Source organism: Fringilla coelebs (genome assembly GCF_963513975.1).
Source record: "Fringilla coelebs genome assembly, chromosome: 10".
Taxonomy (NCBI): domain Eukaryota; kingdom Metazoa; phylum Chordata; class Aves; order Passeriformes; family Fringillidae; genus Fringilla; species Fringilla coelebs.
In genome coordinates, this window is record NC_140036.1 from 10,557,611 (window position 1) to 10,579,231 (window position 21,621).

A 21,621-nucleotide genomic window follows, 5' to 3' on the forward strand; every position below is an offset into this window, starting at 1 on the left:
CTCACTACTCTATCAACAAGGTATTAATAAATATTTCTCAAAACTAACAGATAGCTCCTTTCAGTGGAGGAGGCTGCCCAGGTATCTTTTGGACCTTCCATCCTTTGAGTTACTTAAATCTCAGCTGAATAAAGTCCTGAGCAACCTGCTCTAGCTGACCCTGCTTGGAGCAAGGGTTTGGACTAGAAAAAAAAATCCAGAGGTGCCTTGAACCTCACCTACACTGTGAGGCTGTCAGTGAAAAGTCACCCCATGAGCTAGTTGCCTATTAAGTATTTCCTGTTAATTGTCCTTGTAACATCACTGACACCACAGCTTTCACTAAATCCCACTCCAGCATACAGTGAAAGTGCTTCTTCTGAAAATATCCTCAAATTAACCACAAATAAGTATGTGTGCATGTGTGTGCACATTCAGGCATACACAGATACCCATGACTCAGGTACTTTCCTCCTGTTCTGAGAATTTTCTCTTTCAAAATATTGCCTTGGGAATTTTCTCTGTGGTCAACCTCCTGTTTTTTCATCTCAAAAAGCTGTTCTCCTGTTTTTACCTCCTAGTGGGGCAACAGACAACTCTGCACAGTCTTGCAGCCAGAGCAAAGTGGGGCAAATTAATCTGGAATTAAACAGAATATATGAATGCACACATAATTCTTGAACTAAATAAAAAAGATGGATACAAATTCGTCGTACAGTAAAGAACAATGCTTAAAAGTAAAAAAAAAAAAAACACCTAAAATTTTAAACACATTTGCAAAGACATTATGTTATGGAAGGAGTGAGAAAATGAGTTTTTTGAGAAAAGCAAGGCTGCGTTCTGTGGTGGTACTCCATGAAAACTGGCATAGTCATTATGAAATAAAACCTTTCCATTCTTCAGTAGGACAGAAACTGTCATGACAAATGCAGTATGAGGGATGGTCTTGGAAATGCTAGTTCTTTCAGATTTTCTTCCAAGGGATTTCATATTAAATTTCAGTTCAATAAAGCAAGTTTAGTAACATGAAATTTTGGCTTTGCTGAACATATAACTACTTTTCTATCAGAATAGGGCCTGCAGGATTTATTCTCTTCTGACCCTGTAAGTGTGGCAAGAGGTATCCCTCATTTTTAAGAAATGTAACATGTTTGGCAGTCTTCCTTATGCAAGGGGAAAAGAATACATGAAAGGAATAAAACAGGTTAGATCCTAACTATAGATCTTGAACAGCTGTTGGCAAATAAAAAGTTAAAAGAGAAGTAGGAAAATAAAAGGCAACAGAATAGAACCATAAGAGAGGGATCTAGTACTATCTACTTACTGTCAGGATGTCAAGCAACAAAGCAGGATCTTTTCTAGCACAGAAACTGAACTCAGAAAAAAATTCCAGAAGAAAAAAAGAAAAAGCAGTTCCAGTCCCCTTGCCCTGTAGCACAGAAAAACTACTGCTTCTAAAAAACCTAGTGCCATTTAGCTTAACCTCCACATTACTGCATCTGTTTCTACCCTCAGAGTTTCAGATGGGACAATGCTTAAAAGAAAACCAGAACAGAAAGAAAATCAAGGTTTACTTCTAACATATCTCACCTATGGGAGAAAAAAGCAGAAGTGTTTAGAGTAGGAGTAGTGCCTCTCTGAGGAACACCAGGGGAAGACTGACAGACTGCATCCAAAAACAGTATCAGATGAAGAAAGCTTACCAGTTATCACAGCACTGAAACCTGGGGTAAGGGAGGCTGCACATCCGCCCAGCAAATTCTGTTGCTGGCAGTCTGTTCCTTTGCCCATCTGAGCAAGGGTAACTTCATAGAGTCAGCAACCATAGCACCAGGAGGATCCAGCACATCCCAGTGCACGGCAATCCTCCAGATAACATTATTAAGACTTTGTTTTTCTGTCACACTATCAATGCCAACATCACACCAAGATGCATCAGCAGGCACAGGAGGCTCTCTTACACAATGACAGATTACCTAGATTATCATATCAGCAAGCTGCCTTCTTGTTTCAAGCCATCCACCAAATTCACTGTCAGCTTCAGAAAAGCTGACATTCAGTCTGTACTGGTTTTGGCTGGGATGGAGTTAATTTTCTTCACAATGGCTTGCACAGTGCTATGTTGCTATGCTTGCATGTTTTGGACTTGCAATGAACACAGGGCTGATTAAAGGGATATTTTAGTTATCACTGAAGCGTTCACACAGCATCGAGGCCTTTTCTCTTTCTCCCAGCGCTCTACCAGGAGGCAGGCTGGGGGTGCAGAGGGAACACAGTGGGACAGCTGACCCCAGCTGACCAAAGGGACATCCCCCACCACAGGAGGCCATGCTCAGCAATGAAACTGGGGCTGGGGGGTGGAAGTTGCCCAGAGCTGCTGCTGCTCAGAGACTGGGTGGGCATCAATTACTTGGTGGTGAGTAATTAGGGCTTTTTGCATCACTTGTTCCTGTTTTTCCTGTTTTCTATTTCTCCTTTTAAAAATTATTTAACTGTCTTCATCTCCCCATGAGTTTTCCCACTTTTACACTTCCAATTCTCTCTCCCATCTCACTGGATGGGGCAGTGAGCAAGCGGCTGTGTGAGGTTTAGCTGCCTATCCTCTACTTAGATCACAGCACAGTCATTCAACAAAGATTAGTTCCATCAAGAATTAATAGTCGTTTATTATTCCAGAGTCTATGGAGCTGATCTGAAAAGAAAAACAAACGCTGTGTAAACAAGTTCATTGAGCAAAAATTCCACACAGTCAAATCTTTGCATGCAGTGTATGAGCTCAGGTCACTGGAGGATAAGCTGGGACATAAATTTCAACTTAAGACTGTCAAGTCAGCTATAGATATTTCTACACCAAAACACTGAATGGCAGTAAACACATCAGGTTTTGGGGTGTTTTTTTCCCCCTCCTCTTTTTCCTCATATTCTTTAATACTTCAAAACAGGATAATTCCTGAAGGATCAGTTAAATGAATCCAGATACTTTTCAAAAACAGCTCTGGATAACCAAAACTCCTGAGCCCACCACCAATATAGCTTCAAAAGAGAAGACCTTCAATATCTTGACATAATTGTGCCTGCTAGAATTTCTGTCTCAAAGAGCAAAAGAAAAATTATAGAAATTTCAAAAACAAGTCTTATACACAGTTAGAAAAGCTGTCCTAAGTCAAACCAAAATCACACCCATTTCAGCACTTAACAGCAATAATAAGAGGGAACATCAAGAAAATAGGGTAAGCAAAGGACAAGCATATATACTCCAACTTGCACCCATTTCAACGTGAAAGCTTTTCCTAAGATGCCATTTTTAAGGATAAAGTTTCTATTCTGTATTAATCAATCTCAAATGGATCTCTCCTCTGCATTTGTTCAGATTCTGTTCCTGCTTCTGCACCCACATCATACTTTGACCAAAAAAAATGCAAAACATTTAGAAGCACATAAAAGTAGCCATGACTTAACAGTTCCTGTTTCAAGAATACACTTAAGGAATAATTCTGCCATTGCTGCAGAGCAGGAACACTGTCAGGATTTTACACCTGATTCAGTCACACTCCTCCTAAAGGTTTGCAATTTACTGACTAAGGACACACATAAAACAAATGCTGTCCCCACTGCAAGGGGAATTAGAAGTTTATTGTAGCCTCTAATCATTAGTTCCAAACCTTGAATCTGAGCACAAAATTGCAGTATAAATAGAAGGTTAGACTAGGACTCACATGCTCAGCATTCTAATTTCTGGCTGCACACCTGGCAAATCACTTCACTGCACTGTGCTTCAGCATCTCAGTCTGTAAAATGGGAATAATACAGCTGATTTCCTTTGAAAAGAATTTCAGGTCTATTATGAAAAGCTGTATACGAGAGTATGGTACTGCTATTCTTACCATTGATTTTGTACACACATTAAATCCATTAATTGAGTAGGATTAATGAGATGGTTTCTTTTTCCCTCAATTACTGGCTAATAAATATCTCCTATACACTGTAACAGAAAAGATGATTGAACTGGGGAAATGTGCATTGTTAGTTGGATCTCTCTTACAAGGGAACCCGTTGTCCCAAGGAAAAAGAATTATCTTTCAATGGATGAGCACAAAGATAAATTCATATTATGCTAAAGAAAATCAACTGAGAGAAAAAATTCTTGCTTGTGATCTTGCACATCAAGAAAAGATTAATTTATCACATGAAGACCACTTAGAAATTAAACTGCATCCAAAGACATCTGTGTGTTACCTACTGGTAACACTACTGAGATAGCTGATTCCAGCAAGCAGTGTTAAATGTATCCCTGGTATCCAAGGAATACAGAAAACATGTCCAACTGTAAGCACACATCATGCCCCTCCTAGACAGCTTACTTCTCTCAGGTGTTCATTCTTTGAGTTCCCAAAACTTCCCAGAAAAGCTTTCATGGAAACCTTATCCTTGCAAGATAGTGAGAGCTTTCATTTGGAAAGAGTCTGGCAAAATTTCTCTCTGAGAAAAAAGGGTCTGAAAGAACATTAATTCACTTCCAGTATCACTATAGAATAATTTGGAAAACTGTCTTGGACTGTCTTGGAAGAGTTATAAAAAAACTAACAATAATATCAGTATTTGTTGTCCTCTGTAACTCAAAGATCACAATAACACATTTTTGCAATACAAAACCTATACCTACTCTTCCTTTTAAGAGAGTGAAGGATCAAGTTTTGCAGAGTTCTTACAGCTATGAGGAAAGATAGTTTCTTTATTATTAACACATTTGACTTTTGAAGCCACCACCAAAGAGGCTTAGGAGCACAGACCTTCAGGCAAATCAACTCTCCTCAGTTAATACAGATCAGATACAATGCTTTGAATCAGCAACTGAAGTCTCTTTGCTCCAGATAATCATCTCTCTCACTGTGACTTCCAAAGAACAAGGTAGAAGGTCATTATGCCACACTGGAGAGCTTGTCAAAAATACAAGACCCATCACAGTATACTAAGACAGATCAACACAAGCAATTTTGTAATAGGATAGCAAGTAATTGCCATGCTAGTGTTAGTCATGCAATAGCAATTGATGACCTATCTGTATTTCTTAGGTAACAGAAGACATGCAGAAGGGTGAATTTCAGCTATTCAAATAGTTACTTGTGAATTATCTGCTTGACTGAAATTCTTACTGAATCTACCTAAAATGCAAACCAGGCAGAAATGTTCCTTATACAACACCAGACCACAGACTGAGGAAGACACACCAGGGAAATCTGGTACAGGGAGGAGCATGCCCTTAATTGATCAGGACATATGGACCACCCATGCAGAGATGAGACTGCATTTAAACTAAGTAATAAGAGCAGATCATTGTTTGTTTCTGCTTCACTGCTTTCTCCAAACTCTATCCTTGGTGCCTGACATATGTTCTACTGTAAAATAATAGATATGGGAGATGAAATTCCAAGAAATAAAGCTTTATGCTCCAGACATTGCCCACCAGCACTCCCACTGAAATGGAATACAGCCCTATAAATACTTCTACCTCAGCTAAAATCAGAGGCATAACACACCAAACATATTTTACATGGTCTGATACTTTCATTAAATCAATTACATAAGTTTTACAGTGGAAACTTCAACAAATATGTTTGGGCTAGAAAAGAGTGATGAAAAATACACTTGTTCCATGATTAAACTCCTGCCTGCTTACTTTCTCATTATGTAGTATGTTAAAACACCTCAAGAGAATCAAACTCACTGAAACATTTCAAAAAAAAGACACAACTGACATTTTACCTATTTATTCCTGAATAACCTGAAATAAAATTATATTACAAGGCCTTTCTCAAAAAGAAAAAGATGTCACAAAAATTCTAATTCTTTGCCTACAGAAATTAAAAGTATTTTTTCAGCAAGAAGTTTCATTATTCCTAGCACTTGATACTAAGCTGATCATTATTTAACAATAACTTGGTTAAGCTAGATAGTTTTTTTAATTTTTGCAGATACTTGAGTCCATGCAAAACATTTAAGCATTACAAACAGTACAGAGTGCAACAGAGTGGAAAGCAAAGATCACGTTTCCTAAGGATCATATGTTGTATGCTTTCCAGCTGTAGTTTTACCAGATATTAAGTTTTGATCAAGATTTGTTTGTAGGAGTTACAAGAAACGTTTAAAATTTAAACATTAAAAAGTTTCCACCGCTGTCATTGCATCCCTAGAGTTGTGCCCTGTGTAGTGTATTAGCTACCACTTTTAATCCTCAAGCAACTATGTTGTCTTAATAATGCAGAAACGTGTAGCAAAACGTGATTATAACAGCAAATACCAAAAAATATATTAAAGGTATTGCTTTAACTAAGGTATTGCATTTCCTAAATTTATTTAATGTTTGGAGATACGTTGTCATACAATTGACTGCAGAACCGATATTATTCCATTTCAAAGAAGAATCTAATACAACATACTAGCCAACTTAAGTCCATCACTCATAACACAGATCAAACGGGTTTTTGTTTTAATTTTATCAGCATATTAACTCAGGGCAGAGATCACATCCTCAGTCTTCTCATGAGGCCATCATGAAACCACGCAGAAATGACAACCTGAAAATAACACTTTAAAGTTTTTTTGTCAGTGAATTTTCACTGTGACCAAATAGTCTCACCTCGATTTCATCCCATTTGAGATCCACAACTCTCTGTCCAGCCTTTGGCTGCCACGTGGGTAACGTCACAGTGGCTCTGGAGCGGGGCAGCGCAATGTCAGGCTCCAGGGTGGACGAGGCTGGGCTGCTGTGCCAGGGCGAGGTGGCCTCTGTGCCCTGGGAGGCTGCAGGGCTGTGGGGTGAGTGCTCACAGTGTGCTCCCTCAAAGCCTTCATTGCACACACACAGATAGCCATCCCCGCTGCTGCTGCAGTTACCATGGAGACAGGGGTTGCTGGCACAAGGATCTGAAACAAACTGGAAAAAACATATCATATAGGTCAATTACTGATTATAAAGGATTTATTTCTGGTTTTAAAAATACCATAAAACTGGATTCTTTTCCCCTAGTCTATTCATCTTCTGAACATATTTATGAACCAAACTCATCTTTGATGTATCTTCAAGGAGGTAGATTCAAAGGATTAAAGAAGAATACAAATTATATTAACTACTTTCCTCAGACCATTTATGCTAATTCACTCTTGCCACATTCAAGCAAAAGAATAAACACAAAAAAGGAACGTGACCACCATTCATTATCAGGAATTTTCAAAAACAGACTTAAAAGAGTAACCTATTCAGAGGAAACATCAGATATGTTGGAATTTACGGGAGTAACAGAAATAGGAAAGGGCACAGCACTCGTACAAATCAGCAGGTTACAAAGCAGCTCTGTGCGGTCAGAACTAACCACATCACACAATCCTATTTGTGGACACAAATTCCTTTGTAAAAGAGCTGGGCCTTTTACCTATACTTCATTTTGTGGACAGCAGTTTCAGAGTCCAATTCATTTGAGTACTGAAAGCTTTCTAACCGGAGTTAGAAAGCAAGGGAAAAACTCAGCCTGTTTTTAAAAGAGCATTTATAATAGCATGGACAAGACTAAGCTCAATGATGCAGGAAAAATGTTGTCCAAGCCTTGCATGCCTTTAATTTCTACCTTGAATTTACCTACAGCTATTTTGTAGTTTCTTATGTCATCACTGGCTTTCAGGTTAAAAGTCTTCCCTTTTCTCTGTTGAATTTTACATTCATAATGCATTTATAGATATGTATATCTACATCTACAAACTCCAAGTTTCATCTCCTGGAAAAATTAGCTGTACTTCCCCTGTTTCTTTGGGGAAGACAAGCCCATCCCCGCAGACACATGTTTGTTTTTGCACCTGGGACTCCAAAGTTTAGCACTGCCTTTTGCAAAAGCATCAATACTTTTGCTTGTCCTGGAAACAGCTTCCAAGATAATACTGAAGAAATGCTTGCCTTAATGAGAGCTAAATCATGCTGCTGGCTTGCTGTCATCAACCGAGACCATCAGGCAGCTCCCTTCACTTGTCTTCACATCAAAGAGAAAACACATCACTGGAATCATACATTTCCTCATCTTTAAATGCAAATTTCACCCAAGTGCTCCAGTCCTAAAGGTTACTTCATTCTTTCCTGTACAATATTCCTCCTCTTCTCTGCATAAGCAATGCTTCATATTACATTTCTCAGTAAAGCAGCATGGTTATTTATTATTAAATATTTTTTATAATTACCTCAACAATTCCATAAACCTTAAATATCATTAATGTAAAAAAATAAATATTGGGTCTACACTAGGAATTTTATCTTTCCACTAATCCAAAGGTCTGGTGTCAGGGACACCAAGTCCTAAAACTTCCTTATATAAAACAATGCTATTATTGACCTCAGCTGGAATTCTTTCTTTGGCTCAAATTTTTGTATACCCCAGACTCTGTAACATTTTTGGACAGAAAATAGAGGAAATATTATTAGGAAGGTTAATTTTGGAGACAGTCAATGATGAATGTGAGATTTTGTCCTGATATAGAAAGCTTAGAGGCCACAGAGGACAGTCCAAAATATATGGTCTATTAATTTATCTTGTGGTTTGGTCACAGTTCAGAGTGTTATTTACTTTGCCTGGGGACACATCTCATACATATAAGGTGATACATTAGACATCAGGGTCAAGCTCAGACTCTTCTTCATTTTTAACACTCAACTATATGGCAAGTTTATATATATACTTGACATATCAAGGAAATATAGGGCTTTATGTTCAGAAGGGCTTATCTCCTTAAAGTCTCTTTCCCCTGCAAATCAAAAGAATGCCTAAGTTCTCAAAGAACAATTTCTACATCTCCCCAAAATAATACTTAAGTGACAGAAAAGAACAATTTTCAGGAAGGAGCTAGTTCTGTTCTATGGTTTGTCAGTTACATTTTAAGCTTGCTCCACTGCCAAGTGCCAGAGATATTCATAGAAATTTTCTTTTCCTTTAAGAGTACTGAAGATAAAATGTGTTGACATGTGAACAAAGCCCAGCTCAAAAATTGCGTGCAACAGTTTTTTCATTTTCTAGTTTCTTGGACTAGATCTGAGTTTCAAAGAACTGCAGATTCCCTATTGTAGGATAAGCTCCTTACTCATGCTTTCACAATAAATCCAAATTCAAAATAAGCCTATTTTGTGTTAGTAATTCAATTGTTCTTGTCACACCTAAAATGTTAAGGTTTTTTCTTTCTTCCTACTGCAAGCCTAGTAAGAAGAAAAAAAAAAACCACCACGTTTTCAATCACAAGGGACATTTCCCCATTATTGAATGCATCCATTCTTTACAAGCACAATAAAAAATGCTGTGTGATCCATTCTATTTGATAAAAACTGATTTGAGCTTGTTTGATTGGAAATAAATGTGTTTAATTAATTATTAAGTCCTGCTCAGTGCTGCCCCTGCCATGCACTGAAGAACACCTTGTCCTTTAGGAACCACCCCTACCCTTTCAGACAGAGTGGAAGTGAAAATAATTAAAACAGTTTAGATTAGATAAAAAATTAGATAAAAAGATTAATAGATGCTGAACTTCAGCCACAGACTTCCTCAGAACTTAGTTTTATGAAGCACTTCACAGGATTTTATCATCATTCTCAATCCTTAGTTACTAGTAATTCAAAAGCTCATTTGTCTTCCAATAAGCCTATCAAAACAAATCAATGTCATTTGTGCATGGGTTTTCTGTTGAACTAAAGAGCCCATTTTAATTATCAGATAAAAAGAGATAAGCAAATAAAACTGATCAATTTGTGTTGTGCTATTTCTGTGGTTTCTCTGGTCCTCACCAAGGTGGCACCAATGGTTAGGCAAGTGATCTAAGAAACATTTTGACACAGTGAACAGCATGCCTACATCAGAATTAAAGCTAGTAAAATTTCAAGGTTTACCCTTCAATGAGCTATTGAAGCTCACAAAAAAAAAAAAAAAACCCTAAACCAAAACAAAAGAAAAAACTAAAACACCTTGATCTCAAAACTAAGAGCTGAACCTAAGTATACTGCAAATACACAATTACAAACTCCTTTTTTAGGCACTCCTCATGCAGTTCACAGTATCTTCAGAGACTTGCACAGAGAAAAGAAGGCAGCAAGTAACATGAATGCATACAGCCCATGAATAAATACTAAATCAGGACGATCACCACTAAAAAATCCAGGGTTGTTTTAGGTACAGAATTTCCATAGTCAATATTAAGAAAGTATATTTCGTATTTCGGCCTCTTGTTTTCATCCCCATTTTTTCACATAATAGTCTGTCTGTTTTTATAATTCAACCCTTGACTAAACAGGCACAGCCAGCCATTGCAGCTGACAGAGCCAAGCTAAAAAGCATAAAATGTATTTGCATACAATTATTATTGCATATGCCTGGACAATCGTAACCCCTGAAACACTTTTCCAACAGAATCCTAAGACACATGCATACCAAGGTGCCCTTCAGATCACAGTTAATTTTCCAAAGGCAGGTTGAATATGGTATAACAAACTGGGTTTGTTTAAGAATCATGCTCACAAACATGGATCCTTGGCCAGCCAGTCCAGTTGTTTCCTAAGGTTTCAATTCAAGATAAAACACTGCAGGATGTAAATCTGCAAGATCTTTCTGCCAGTACTACTTGTGATGTATGACACCAATTTGTCAGTTGATGCTCATTCACCTTCTCTCAAAGTGGTTCTACTTGTTCCACCTGGAGACAGTCCAGGTAGATCCTCCAGAGAGCTTCAAAAAATAGAATGGTAAATCTAAAGCCAGGGCTACAGATGAGCTCCTGAGCACTGTGCTAAACCTCTCTTCCACCTGCAACTCTCCTCTTAGATGTGTTAGTACAAAACTAACTTTTAGGTCAGTCTTTATTGCTGTTGCCTACAGCCACAGACAATATTACACCAGTTTGCAACTTCAGTAAAATATAGAAAATGAAAAATCAGTAAATCCAGTCCTCATGTTAAGGATTCAGCAGATTGTTTAAATTCATTCTACATGGTGGATGTTAACCTGCTAACAAAGCCAAGCTGCCAAAATCATGTCAAAGGCTGATACCTCGCATACGCATCCAGAGCCACTCACTACCTCAAACACCCTGCAAAATATTAAAAAACAACATAGCCCAAAGTTTTCAACTTTCCATGGCTCACTGAGATAGTTTTTCCAGTTACAGGGTAAATTGCTGTGGTTCTCATATCTGTAGAGTTATTCAAGTGGCAGGGACTTAGACAAGTCTCTTCATGTGTTCTGGTAAAAAGATGAAACTGGTTTTGCTCCTACATTGCTAAAGAAATTCCCCAATACAAAAGCAAACCACTTCTCTCCCAGATGAAATCATGGAAAGATCCACCACATTCACACACCAGTTTCAAAATTCGCACATGGTACATTAAAATGGTACATTAAAAGTTATCAACTTCTAAATACTTTAGAAAGAAAATAATTTAAACCTACAGTCCAAGCTATTATCTGCTTTTAATAAAGTAAGGGGGGAAAATATTTTTTCCTTTTAAGCATCTGAAATATCATCTATTTTTGCATATGCATCAATTTATGAAAAAGAGATGGAAACAGATTAAATCTTTTACATAGCAATGACAATAAAGATTATCAAAATATGTAATCTCTTTGAAAAAATTTGTTTAATTATGTTCAAACTATTATTAAAATTTATTCTAATGCAATCCTTCACACAGTGAAGCTGTAAATTCCATTCCATCTCACATTAAATATTAGTCCTAGATATGAAATGAAAAGCAAGGAAAAAAGATGAATTTGAATTTTAAAAAACCCCCAGATGTTCCAAATAGTATCCACAGGAAAAGCACTGAGATGAGTATATCAAATAAATGCATTTTCTTTAGTTTTGAGAAAAGACTGCTTTGAGACTCAGTAGGACTCAAGCAACATATCTGGGTTCAATTTCTGGCTCTCCCAGAGACATCCTGTGTGAGCTGAGAACAGCCAGACTCCATCTCTGCCTCTTTCCAACTGTAAAATGGGGATTACACTTCCTTTCTCACACTGCCAGTGCTGGCTGGTTAGAAAGCAATTTTTTTTCAGGATGGGAACCACAGAGACAGTGGCAATAGGAACTCTCAAGCAGCACTGAAATACAAATAAACACAATCAAAAAATGTATCCCTGTAGAGCAAGGCTAAATATATAACCTGCAGCTATTTAAGTTTGTTTCTTAGTCTTTCTCTCTTTCTTTTTTGCTTCTTTCTGTGGCCATTGAGGTTTCTTCTGAATATTTCTTAGCTCAAATGAACAGAAGTGTTTACAGAATTATTCAGCAAACTTTAAAGTCAAGAAAAAAATTCTAAGTTATACTAACTCTTGTAATTAACCCACAATAGACAGGAAAACCATCTTAATATTGCACCTTTAGACACTATTGTTCTTCAAAACAAGATTTGCTTCAAAACAGACGCACTGAAGAGTACTTTCATTTTCCAACTGTGACTGAACACAACAGAAATAAAAGTGGCTGAAACACCCTGATTAGGAGAGTCAGGATGAATGAGAGCTTTTTGTCACATGAGGATGTAAAAATAGAACATGATCAGCACCATGATCACACAGGTACTGCTGCCTTAAATGGCTGCTCCCTAAAAGCTGCCTGCAATGTCCTTTGTGTGAGAATTTAAGGACACTCTCCAGAAGTAATTCTTCTGCCACATGCACCAGGACACAGTGACACACTGCCTGACAGGGTGTGGTGACCACAGTGATCAGAGCTGGGCCGTCCAGGAATTGGAATGTCAGTCTGTCAGAAGGAAGGACATGCCATCATGGTGCTGATCATACTGTGAGCTGCCCATGGGCAACAAACCACACCAGTCTGAGACCTGAGTATCAGGGATTTAACAGAATGGGAAACAACAAAGCAATAAAAAGTGCTGTATACAGAGGTCCTGGGAGCCAGAGCAATTCAGGCTTTCCTCAAAAAAGTGCAAGCAAGATGTTTCTCTATTACATAAAACAAGAATTTGGCAGCTATGTCACCTTCAATCATTAGGAGCTATCTACAAGACAAAACTGAGATCAATCAAGATTTAGAAGGCCAAGACCAAGAACTGTGTCATATTAAAAATAGAACATAAGCAACTTCCTTCTAGAAGCAAACACTCTTTTCATTTAGCTATTCAACCCTATGCCCAACCCATGAGGAAAGCTATCAATAAATCTAATAGTGTAACCTTTATCAGATAATTCAGACTATGATTCTTTGAAACACCATTAACAATGAGAACTGGATTTCTTCCAAGCTGCAATTCTCATTCCATGAGTTTTGAATATTCAGAGTAATGAAACTGCCAGTGAATGTAATAAATGGATATAAAACATTTTTCTTTACTTCAGTGAAGCAGAAAAAAAATGCCTAAAGAAATTGTCTGTTTAATTGCAAACCAAAGCATGGCTGCCCAAATCTATTTGAAAAACCAGCAAACATAACACGGCAGAATTTGAACAGCGTGATAGATTTTCAAAACAGAGTGCCAGCAAATGGCTGATTTACCCTTGTGTAATAAGTTACCAGACACCAACTGCTTTGCTCTACCTATCCTCAGGCACATTCTTACCTCAAGGTATCCTGAAATAACTGCAAAGCAAATTGAGATCATTTTCCCTCTCCCTCAATGAAAGGAAAATATCTGCTTCACACTAACCACTCAAAACTGTCAGATGTCAGCATGTACATAAACAATTATGGAGAAACACCTTACTTTTTTCTCTGCTTTTCTCATCAGATTATTTTCAATCCCTTTTTTAAAATATATATTTGCCTTTCTCCTGTTGTGAAAGGACATTCAAATTGTTTGATATTTTTATAAATACAACAGCTTAAAGTTACATTCCCAGTAGACAAGCTAAGCGAGTTTACTGCATTCTTCAGCAACACCCATAGTCAGCAAAGACACTTTTTCAAAAAACCAAAATTATATCTATCCCAAAGATGGGTCAACTAAAGACAAAGGATCTAAGAAATATCAATAAACCTCTGAAGATCAGCATTGGTGTTTTTTACCACAGAATCAGCTCATTTTACAGGAAGGGCTGGCACCCTGCTCTAATTGTTAGTTGGGATTCCAGTGGTTCTCTCATTACTGGTGGCAAACTAGGAGGTAATTGTGAAGGCAAAGCATTACATTTGTCACAGTGGCACAACACACTTGTTTGTTTAGATCTTGTGCTATTATTTCATTATTAAAATATCACACAGTGAAAGAAATAATATTGTTTTCCCTTTTTAGAAGAATTTTTTCTTGAGCAGCAGCACAAAATATTTTTATGATAGAACATTAAAATAGGTAATGATATGAGAACTAATATTTTTTATTTCTATGCTGAACTAGTACAAAGCTGAAATTAAGTAAACATGCTCATAAAAAATTACTAGTAGAAGTCTATAAAAAAACAAAAAAACACACAAGCAAGTTTCCCGGTTATATGCACAAGACTTTAAAAATTTTTGAACAAAAGACTTAATTTCAATAAATAAAAGTTTGAGATTAACTATATGGGTCACAGGCTAATTTAAGGTTAATAATCTAATTTCAAAATACTAAAGTTCTGCCATGAATACTCTGAGTTATAGTGAGATCAGGACTAGCAGAAGCAGAAATACACTCCACCTATTTTAGTGGGGGGGGGGAATCCCAAACAATCTGCTACTTGAATTTTCAAAATTACCTAAGGAAATTACTTATCCTACTCAAAGGAAGATGATATTAAATTCCTAAAATTTTAGCTGTTTTAAAAACAGTAGTGTTCCATACTCTCTACAGGAATGCTGAGTTTTACATGTATGCCCACCCTTAAAAATATTGAACAAAACAAATTTGAGAGTTTTCTAGAAATCTAAAAAATAATTAAAAATTTTACTTTCATTGCATGAACAAGCACCCAGGTCAAGGATCAAGCCTATGCAGGTGCTCTGAGTGACAAAAAGTGAACAGTGAAAGCTCACAATTATTTACAAGACACAGAATGCTTCCAAAGTTCAACAACAGAACAGCAACAGCATTCTCATTTTCTTAAGCATCAACATCAACCTCAAGACCCAAATTCATACAAAATAAACTTCATTAGTTCAAGTACTCAGGGCATTTCTCGATTTCTAAGTCTGAGGCTTCACATTTTTCTAGATGAGCTACAGCAAAAGAGACACACAGTCTAGAAAAGAGACAAGATAGGACTAAACAACGCTGTGAGCTATGCATAAAACTGCAGTTGAACCATCAATAGGACATGAAATCCTGAAAAACTCAGCAGATGGGACAATTGGCTGCTCATAGCTTTTTGCCCACAAGAGGCTGTGAAAAGAGGAAAAGATAACAAACACATCCATAAGGTACCTAGGAGATGTGATATAACCAGCAGTTCAATGATGTCACATTCTCCAAATCAAGTATGAAAAAGAAAATTAAAATTTGAGGACCTTGAAAAGAAGCAGTTGTTATCGCTTCAAGCCACAACGCATCAAAAAGGAGATATTTTGGCAGTTGAGACATTTGGCAATCAATAAAACAGAAAATGCTTATGCACCAAGTCAAATAGATGAGCGTGAGATGGGTCCTCCAGCACTTTCAAACAACCAAACTTCCTGTACTGTATCCAGTACTACTGACAGCACAGTAAATCACAGATATACCCTCTGCTGATTTTTTGCTTGTCATACTTAAACATCCTGTCAGATCCAAACTTAAAATTTGTCTAGTTGGAGAAATACTGAAAGAAAGATGAAAAAACTTGCAAACCCATGAACACTCTCTCTCAGTACACACTTCTGATTTTCTGTGCTGGATTATGTTTTATCCATTATCATGGATAATGATTTCTATTTTAAAAACTCTTTCCTTTATATAATACATACCTGATTTTAATCCTTGGGATGCGCAATTGGAATTCCAAGACCCAGCTACATTTCTATAGGGTTGTTGGGGGTTAAATTGACTACTAAATACACTTAATTAATACACCTAATACACCTGAACAACACTGTACATCTGACATTTGCAGCCATGTCAGATCTTCTATCTACAGAGAGCAGGTGAAAAGAGAGGCCAGTGCAAAGAAACTGACTTCAGCTCTCTCGTTGTTACAGCAGACAAGGATTCAAAGCATTCCTTTCTGGATTAGGAACCTGACTGTTTTCTGGTCAAATTGATTTTTAATTTTAAGGCAGGGCTGGAGGCATCTTTCTCTTATAACAAAGCACCTGCCCACACATAAAGAGCAATGTCCAAAGAGTTTCAAATCAACATCCACTTCCTCATCCCTGAAGAATTTACCATTTTACTGCAAAAAGTAACTGGATTAAATATTTGAACAACATTGGGATGGAGATAGAACCCCCAAATTTCTCTGCTCCTACTTGCTAAACACCATCACTCACTCATGTTGGCACTCACTGCCATTGTCACCATCCCTCTCTGTGAAAGCATTTTCAGCTAAAACATTGTATCTCACATTTCATGACAGCCTGGGTGAACTCAGTTACTTCACAGCACTTAGTTAAGGTACGAAAACAGCAGCATATGCCCGAACTTTGACAATAAGCCAGTCTGCAGAGCCATAAAATAGGTCTTGATATTCAGTGGGGAGAGGTAGTGCTTCTTTTAGCCTCATCTGAAATAGCAGTTTTGCACAGTCAGTAGAACATCCTTTTTGGGGTTATTTTTTTTTTTTAAATAAGTTTATCTTGAGATCCAAAATACCTTCTAAATTTGTATTAAAATAAAATGGATTATCATTTTTCCTATGCCATCCAGTAACAATTGCTCTGGGTTTTGTCTTGGTAGCCTATGCCAGCACAATTCTTCTCATGCTAGGTTCTGATCACTTTCTTTCAATTTCAGCTACCCAATCACTCTCAGACCTTCTGGTTATATACAATGATTTTTCTTTTCTTTAGTGCAGAGGAATATGCTTCCTGATAGAACAATACAAGAACCTCTGGGTCTAGGGAAATAAAAATGTGGTGCACAGCCTTCCTCTCTGGGACAGTTGCATGCAATCTCAGGTCTCCTGAAGCAAGTTGCAGGGAGCCTGTCATCATAAACAGGGGAATTGCCTCTCAATGTCACATCAGAGATGTCAAGAGGAAACTTGTTTGTTTTATGTTCTTGTGTGTCCTTATGAGTATCCTGGTGTCTCCAGGATACTCATTGTTCACCATGATGAAAGACACGTGGCAGAAACAGTTAAGTGAGTCAAGGTTCAGCCCAGCAACAAACTCATCTTCTATCATTTTAAATCTGCCCTAAAGATCCCAGCTTTTACCAAATGCATTACAATATTAATGAACAGCTCCTGAAAGAAAGGACAGGATTTGTCCCCCTTCTAGATGAAAGGGCACAAAGGAAGGGGCCCTGCCTCTATAGGGCAAAAATCATTACAGGGCTGCTTCTGTCCACGTCTCCTTCAGGTGGTCAGAACACTGGAATCTATGAAAAGAGACACATTACTGTTCAGCCCACTTTCCTAGCACTGGAGAAAGCAGGTCTGTGACCCAAATAAGCTCTCCTATCAATTTTGTTCTGAGGTCATACATCAAAAGACTTTATACTTGTCATCAATTACATTGTGTGATGCTGTCATTTTGCTGTCCACTAGAAACTCTAGAAACAAGAGTGGTTTTAAACAATACCATTCTACAACTTCTGTCACTTAAACTTCTCTTCTGATGGTTTATCCTTATGAATTAGTCCATATCCAGACAAGTTGAAACCTATGCCACAGTTCAATCCCCATATTATTTACTTCTCCAAATCCATTATTACTCTCTTTGAATGACTTCAAATCTGCTGTTTTAGCTAGTAATAGCAAGGCTAATTTATCCCTTCATTATTTGATGCTACGAATTAGACTTTTAATTTTCTGATGCAATACTTCATAGCATCTAAAAAAATCTTAAGTGTAATAACTAAATGAAGATCCTCTCTCTGATTAAAATTTGGTAATTTTATTATATGTCTCTATGCCTTATCTTGTGATATTTAGCAAATACATTGCTCTCCTTCAAATCACTTATGGTTTTAAGAGACTTCTATCACAACTGTGTTTGAGAAAGAGGTCAACAAGCAAAGTTTGAGATATTTAGAAGCTGTTTCTCACACCTTGTTTTCATTCAGTATCCCTTTAGGATGTGGAAAGCGTACCAGACATGCAGGTATATCTTGGATTTATATACTGGTATCTGATATTCTTCTGCTCTTTTCTCTGGCCCTTTCATCACAGTAATCCAAATATTAAAAACAACTTTTAGACCAATTCTCATTTGTTTTGACTCTATACATCATCTCCTATCTATATGACCCATGACTCTCTACTTCACTCTATTCAAGGCCCAGATTTGGTTTGGACACAGCCCCAGAGGTTCTGCATGTTCCCATTTCCCTGTACAACACCTGACAGCAATGACCCACAGGATGTGAGAGCAAGGACCTCCAGCTCTGATCACAATCATTCTGGGAAACTTTGTATGGAACACAAAGGCAATAGCAGCAGAATTGTGTTTCTTGCAGATCATTCCAGCACCCTTTCATCAGTTAGAGTCCTACATGTAGGCTTGCATTATTAATAGTTTTCTGTGTATTTTTTTCAAGTTTCCATTAATTCCTATAACAAAACACTTATTTTTGGTGGCAAACATCAGGGCTTTTGAAAGGCACTCTCCTATATCTATTTATGATATAATAGATAGCAAGACACATAAAAGTGTCTGAGAGCACTCCAGAGGCAACAAGAAGCGTTTATTGATATTATTTTCCCCCAGATTCTCAGGTTTTTAGGGGCTGAAGCACTTATCTCCTTTTCAAACAGCTACAAGAATTCGAGTGAGTATTTCCTGGCACTGTAAAAGAATTCTAGGTTATTTCTGGGGTTATCACCCAGCATATTGCCTCCACATCATGCATTAGTAAGGCACATGGACACTGTCTCTCAGAATGCTCAGCTCTGATACAAGTGTTAGTCACAATATTAAAAATGCCACTTCTCCTGTTGTAACTGTACTGAAAGATGGTGATTCAGGAAACACTTGAACAGGCAGCCAAACACCAAGTCTACAAACAGCAAAACAGTGAGCACCTTTTGCACAATATCTCTGTCACTGGAGCCCAACATAGAATTCATTTTGACCATTCCATGTGTTTACATCATGGAATGAGATGGCATCTTTTGACAAATGCCAGGCTTTTTATAAATTATTGAAAATTGCACACACACATCTTGCATCAGCATTTTATCCTTGACCTTTAGCAAACACATTTATACTACAACAAACCTCTTCCAAAAGATAGGAAAAATAGAAAAAAAAATCATTTTAAACCACCCCTATGGGCATGCCTTGCAGGAAGTTTCAGATAATGGACAAAAAATGGCTCTGCTGTACCATATTCTACACATCTTATTCTGTCAGGCTACATGATATTTTAAGGCACTTTAAGGCCTTTCATTCTGAGGACAGAAAGTGCAACGGAGTAGATTCTTCATGCGGTATTTGCAAAATGGAAGAACACAACGTAACTTCATTGTATAAATTTTGTCCTTAGTCCTTGTTCTTTCACTGCTAGTTGGTTCAAAAACTGTTTTACATAAGTAGCTACAAGAGTAACAAAAGTATGGAGAACAAAAAGAAAAGTAAGAAAAGCTATTTTATCTTCATTTGTCTTCTTTATAGACAGGAGACAAACCATGACGTGACTAGGTACTAAACCTGCCAAACCTCTTCCCATTCATTAAAAAATAATTTTTGTCATGCAAAATGTAAGTCAAAGACCTAATAAAAATATTTCTCTGCGAAACAAGAGTGGATTTTCTAAACAAAAAGTTCTTTTATCAAGTAATTCCTTGTTTAATGTAGAAAGGAGCCAACTCTGAAGTACATTAGGAAACAAATACTGGCAGAGAGTCTAGAGCAAGAGCAAAGAAAGCTAAGAGAAGTTGACCAGGACAAACATAAACTTGTTTTGCCAATACAAGAGAAAGAAGTATTAATTAATCAAAAAGTCTAATCACAGAATCAGTTTCATTTTCTAATATTTTAGGATGATGAATTATGGGTTCAACCTTGTTTTCTCAATGAAGTACTAAGTTACAGATGAAATAAAGGGAGAGATATGGCTAGTGCTACAGCTTTTTGCCCCCCAAAAAATAGATTTGTATTGCAAGGAGAGAAGAACACAAGTATTTTACACATGAATATGCAAACATTTTAAAAATAAGTCAACTATACTTGCTAGATTTGGTACTATAGCTTTAAGCTGAAATCTCCCCTACAGATGCACTCTTGAAGCATTCAGCTGCAAAATACTTAGAAAAACAAAGCACAACTTTCTGAAATGAGTCTAAGGAGAAAAATATATAAAAAATTAAATTCTGAAGTGTTATGATAAAAATGTTATTTATGCACATATATCATATAAGCTTTCCATTATTGCTTTTACTTACTAAGTAAATTTGTAGGAGGACTACAACAACCCATCTATTGCAGGGCACAGCAGAAAATTTTTAGAACTACTGAGACCTACATTTTGGAACAAACACTCCGAAAATAATACAGTCCCATTTTTCTCTTCTTCAGGAAAAATTGGGCTGCTGCTCACCTTAGGAAAAAAAACAATCTTGTGAAATTCTTCATCGCAATACTACTGCTTCTTGATCAAATTTTCTGTAAATTCTCTGTAAATGCTAAAATATAACACAATTGAAGTACCATCACAGGAAATCTACTGCAATTACGCCCTCAGAGGCCGGTCTTTATGATCAAACATATGTTGGATACAGAGCTTCTAATGAGCAATCGACATTTATGCATAGTTGCATCCTTCAGTAAAGGGGTATAAGTTCCAAATTCAGAATAAATTCAGAATTAGCGACTCAATAAATATCCTAGAAAATACCAGTGGCCTGCCTAACAGGTATTAGGAATTAAAATGACAGCAACTCTTGATACCATCTGTAAGTTCTGATGGATATTCACAAAAAGACTGAACTTCTTACCAACTCTGGGTTTCTGTAGCATTTTGTTTGCTCACTATAGTTTTACTCTAGTCTCTCTGGGTTCAAATCCTTGAGCACCCTTTGACAAGCACACCCAACATCTCTTTAATGTCCTGTTTGAAGAACATCACCATCCAAATATCTGTGTTTCAAAAGAAACTCTCTTGTAGTGGGTCCCTTCCAACTCAGAATAGTCTGTGATGTGTCCTCAAATGGGATTTCACTGGGGACTACATTAGCTCATCGCTTAGCTCTGACAATGAAGTCAGCTAACACCCAGACACTGATTTCAGACATACACCCACTTTACTGGGCAAGAAGGAAAGAAAAGGAGTACAGCAGGTGGAAAATCAACAGCAAGTGAACAAAGCCTTTTCCCTTGTGCAAGCTACACTATGATACCTGGCTTACAAGTCAGCCCAAAAGCTTTCTTACATTTGGGCTTGCAAAATCCACTCTCCTCTCCAAAAATCATTAAAAAAAAAAAAAGCACCCCTCTCTACAACCTTAGAGCCTGCTTTGCTAGTTTACCAAATCCATACAATTTTCCCTCCCTGCTCAAATGATCTGTTGCTGAATTACAAGCTCATATGGAAGGATCAATATCACTCAGCAGTAA

The 21,621-nt window shown here is 37.3% G+C and overlaps 1 protein-coding gene across 2 annotated transcripts in view; it reads right to left on the reverse strand.

The window, feature by feature from the left end:
• DNER (delta/notch like EGF repeat containing) overlaps positions 1–21,621 on the reverse strand; it is a 253,997-nt gene that overhangs the window by 198,605 nt on the left and 33,771 nt on the right. For both annotated transcript variants that reach the window (XM_084212461.1, XM_084212462.1), the window contains exon 2: positions 6,617–6,913. In XM_084212461.1, the coding sequence (XP_084068587.1) occupies positions 6,617–6,913 (297 nt within the window). The remainder of the gene's footprint in view (positions 1–6,616; positions 6,914–21,621) is intronic.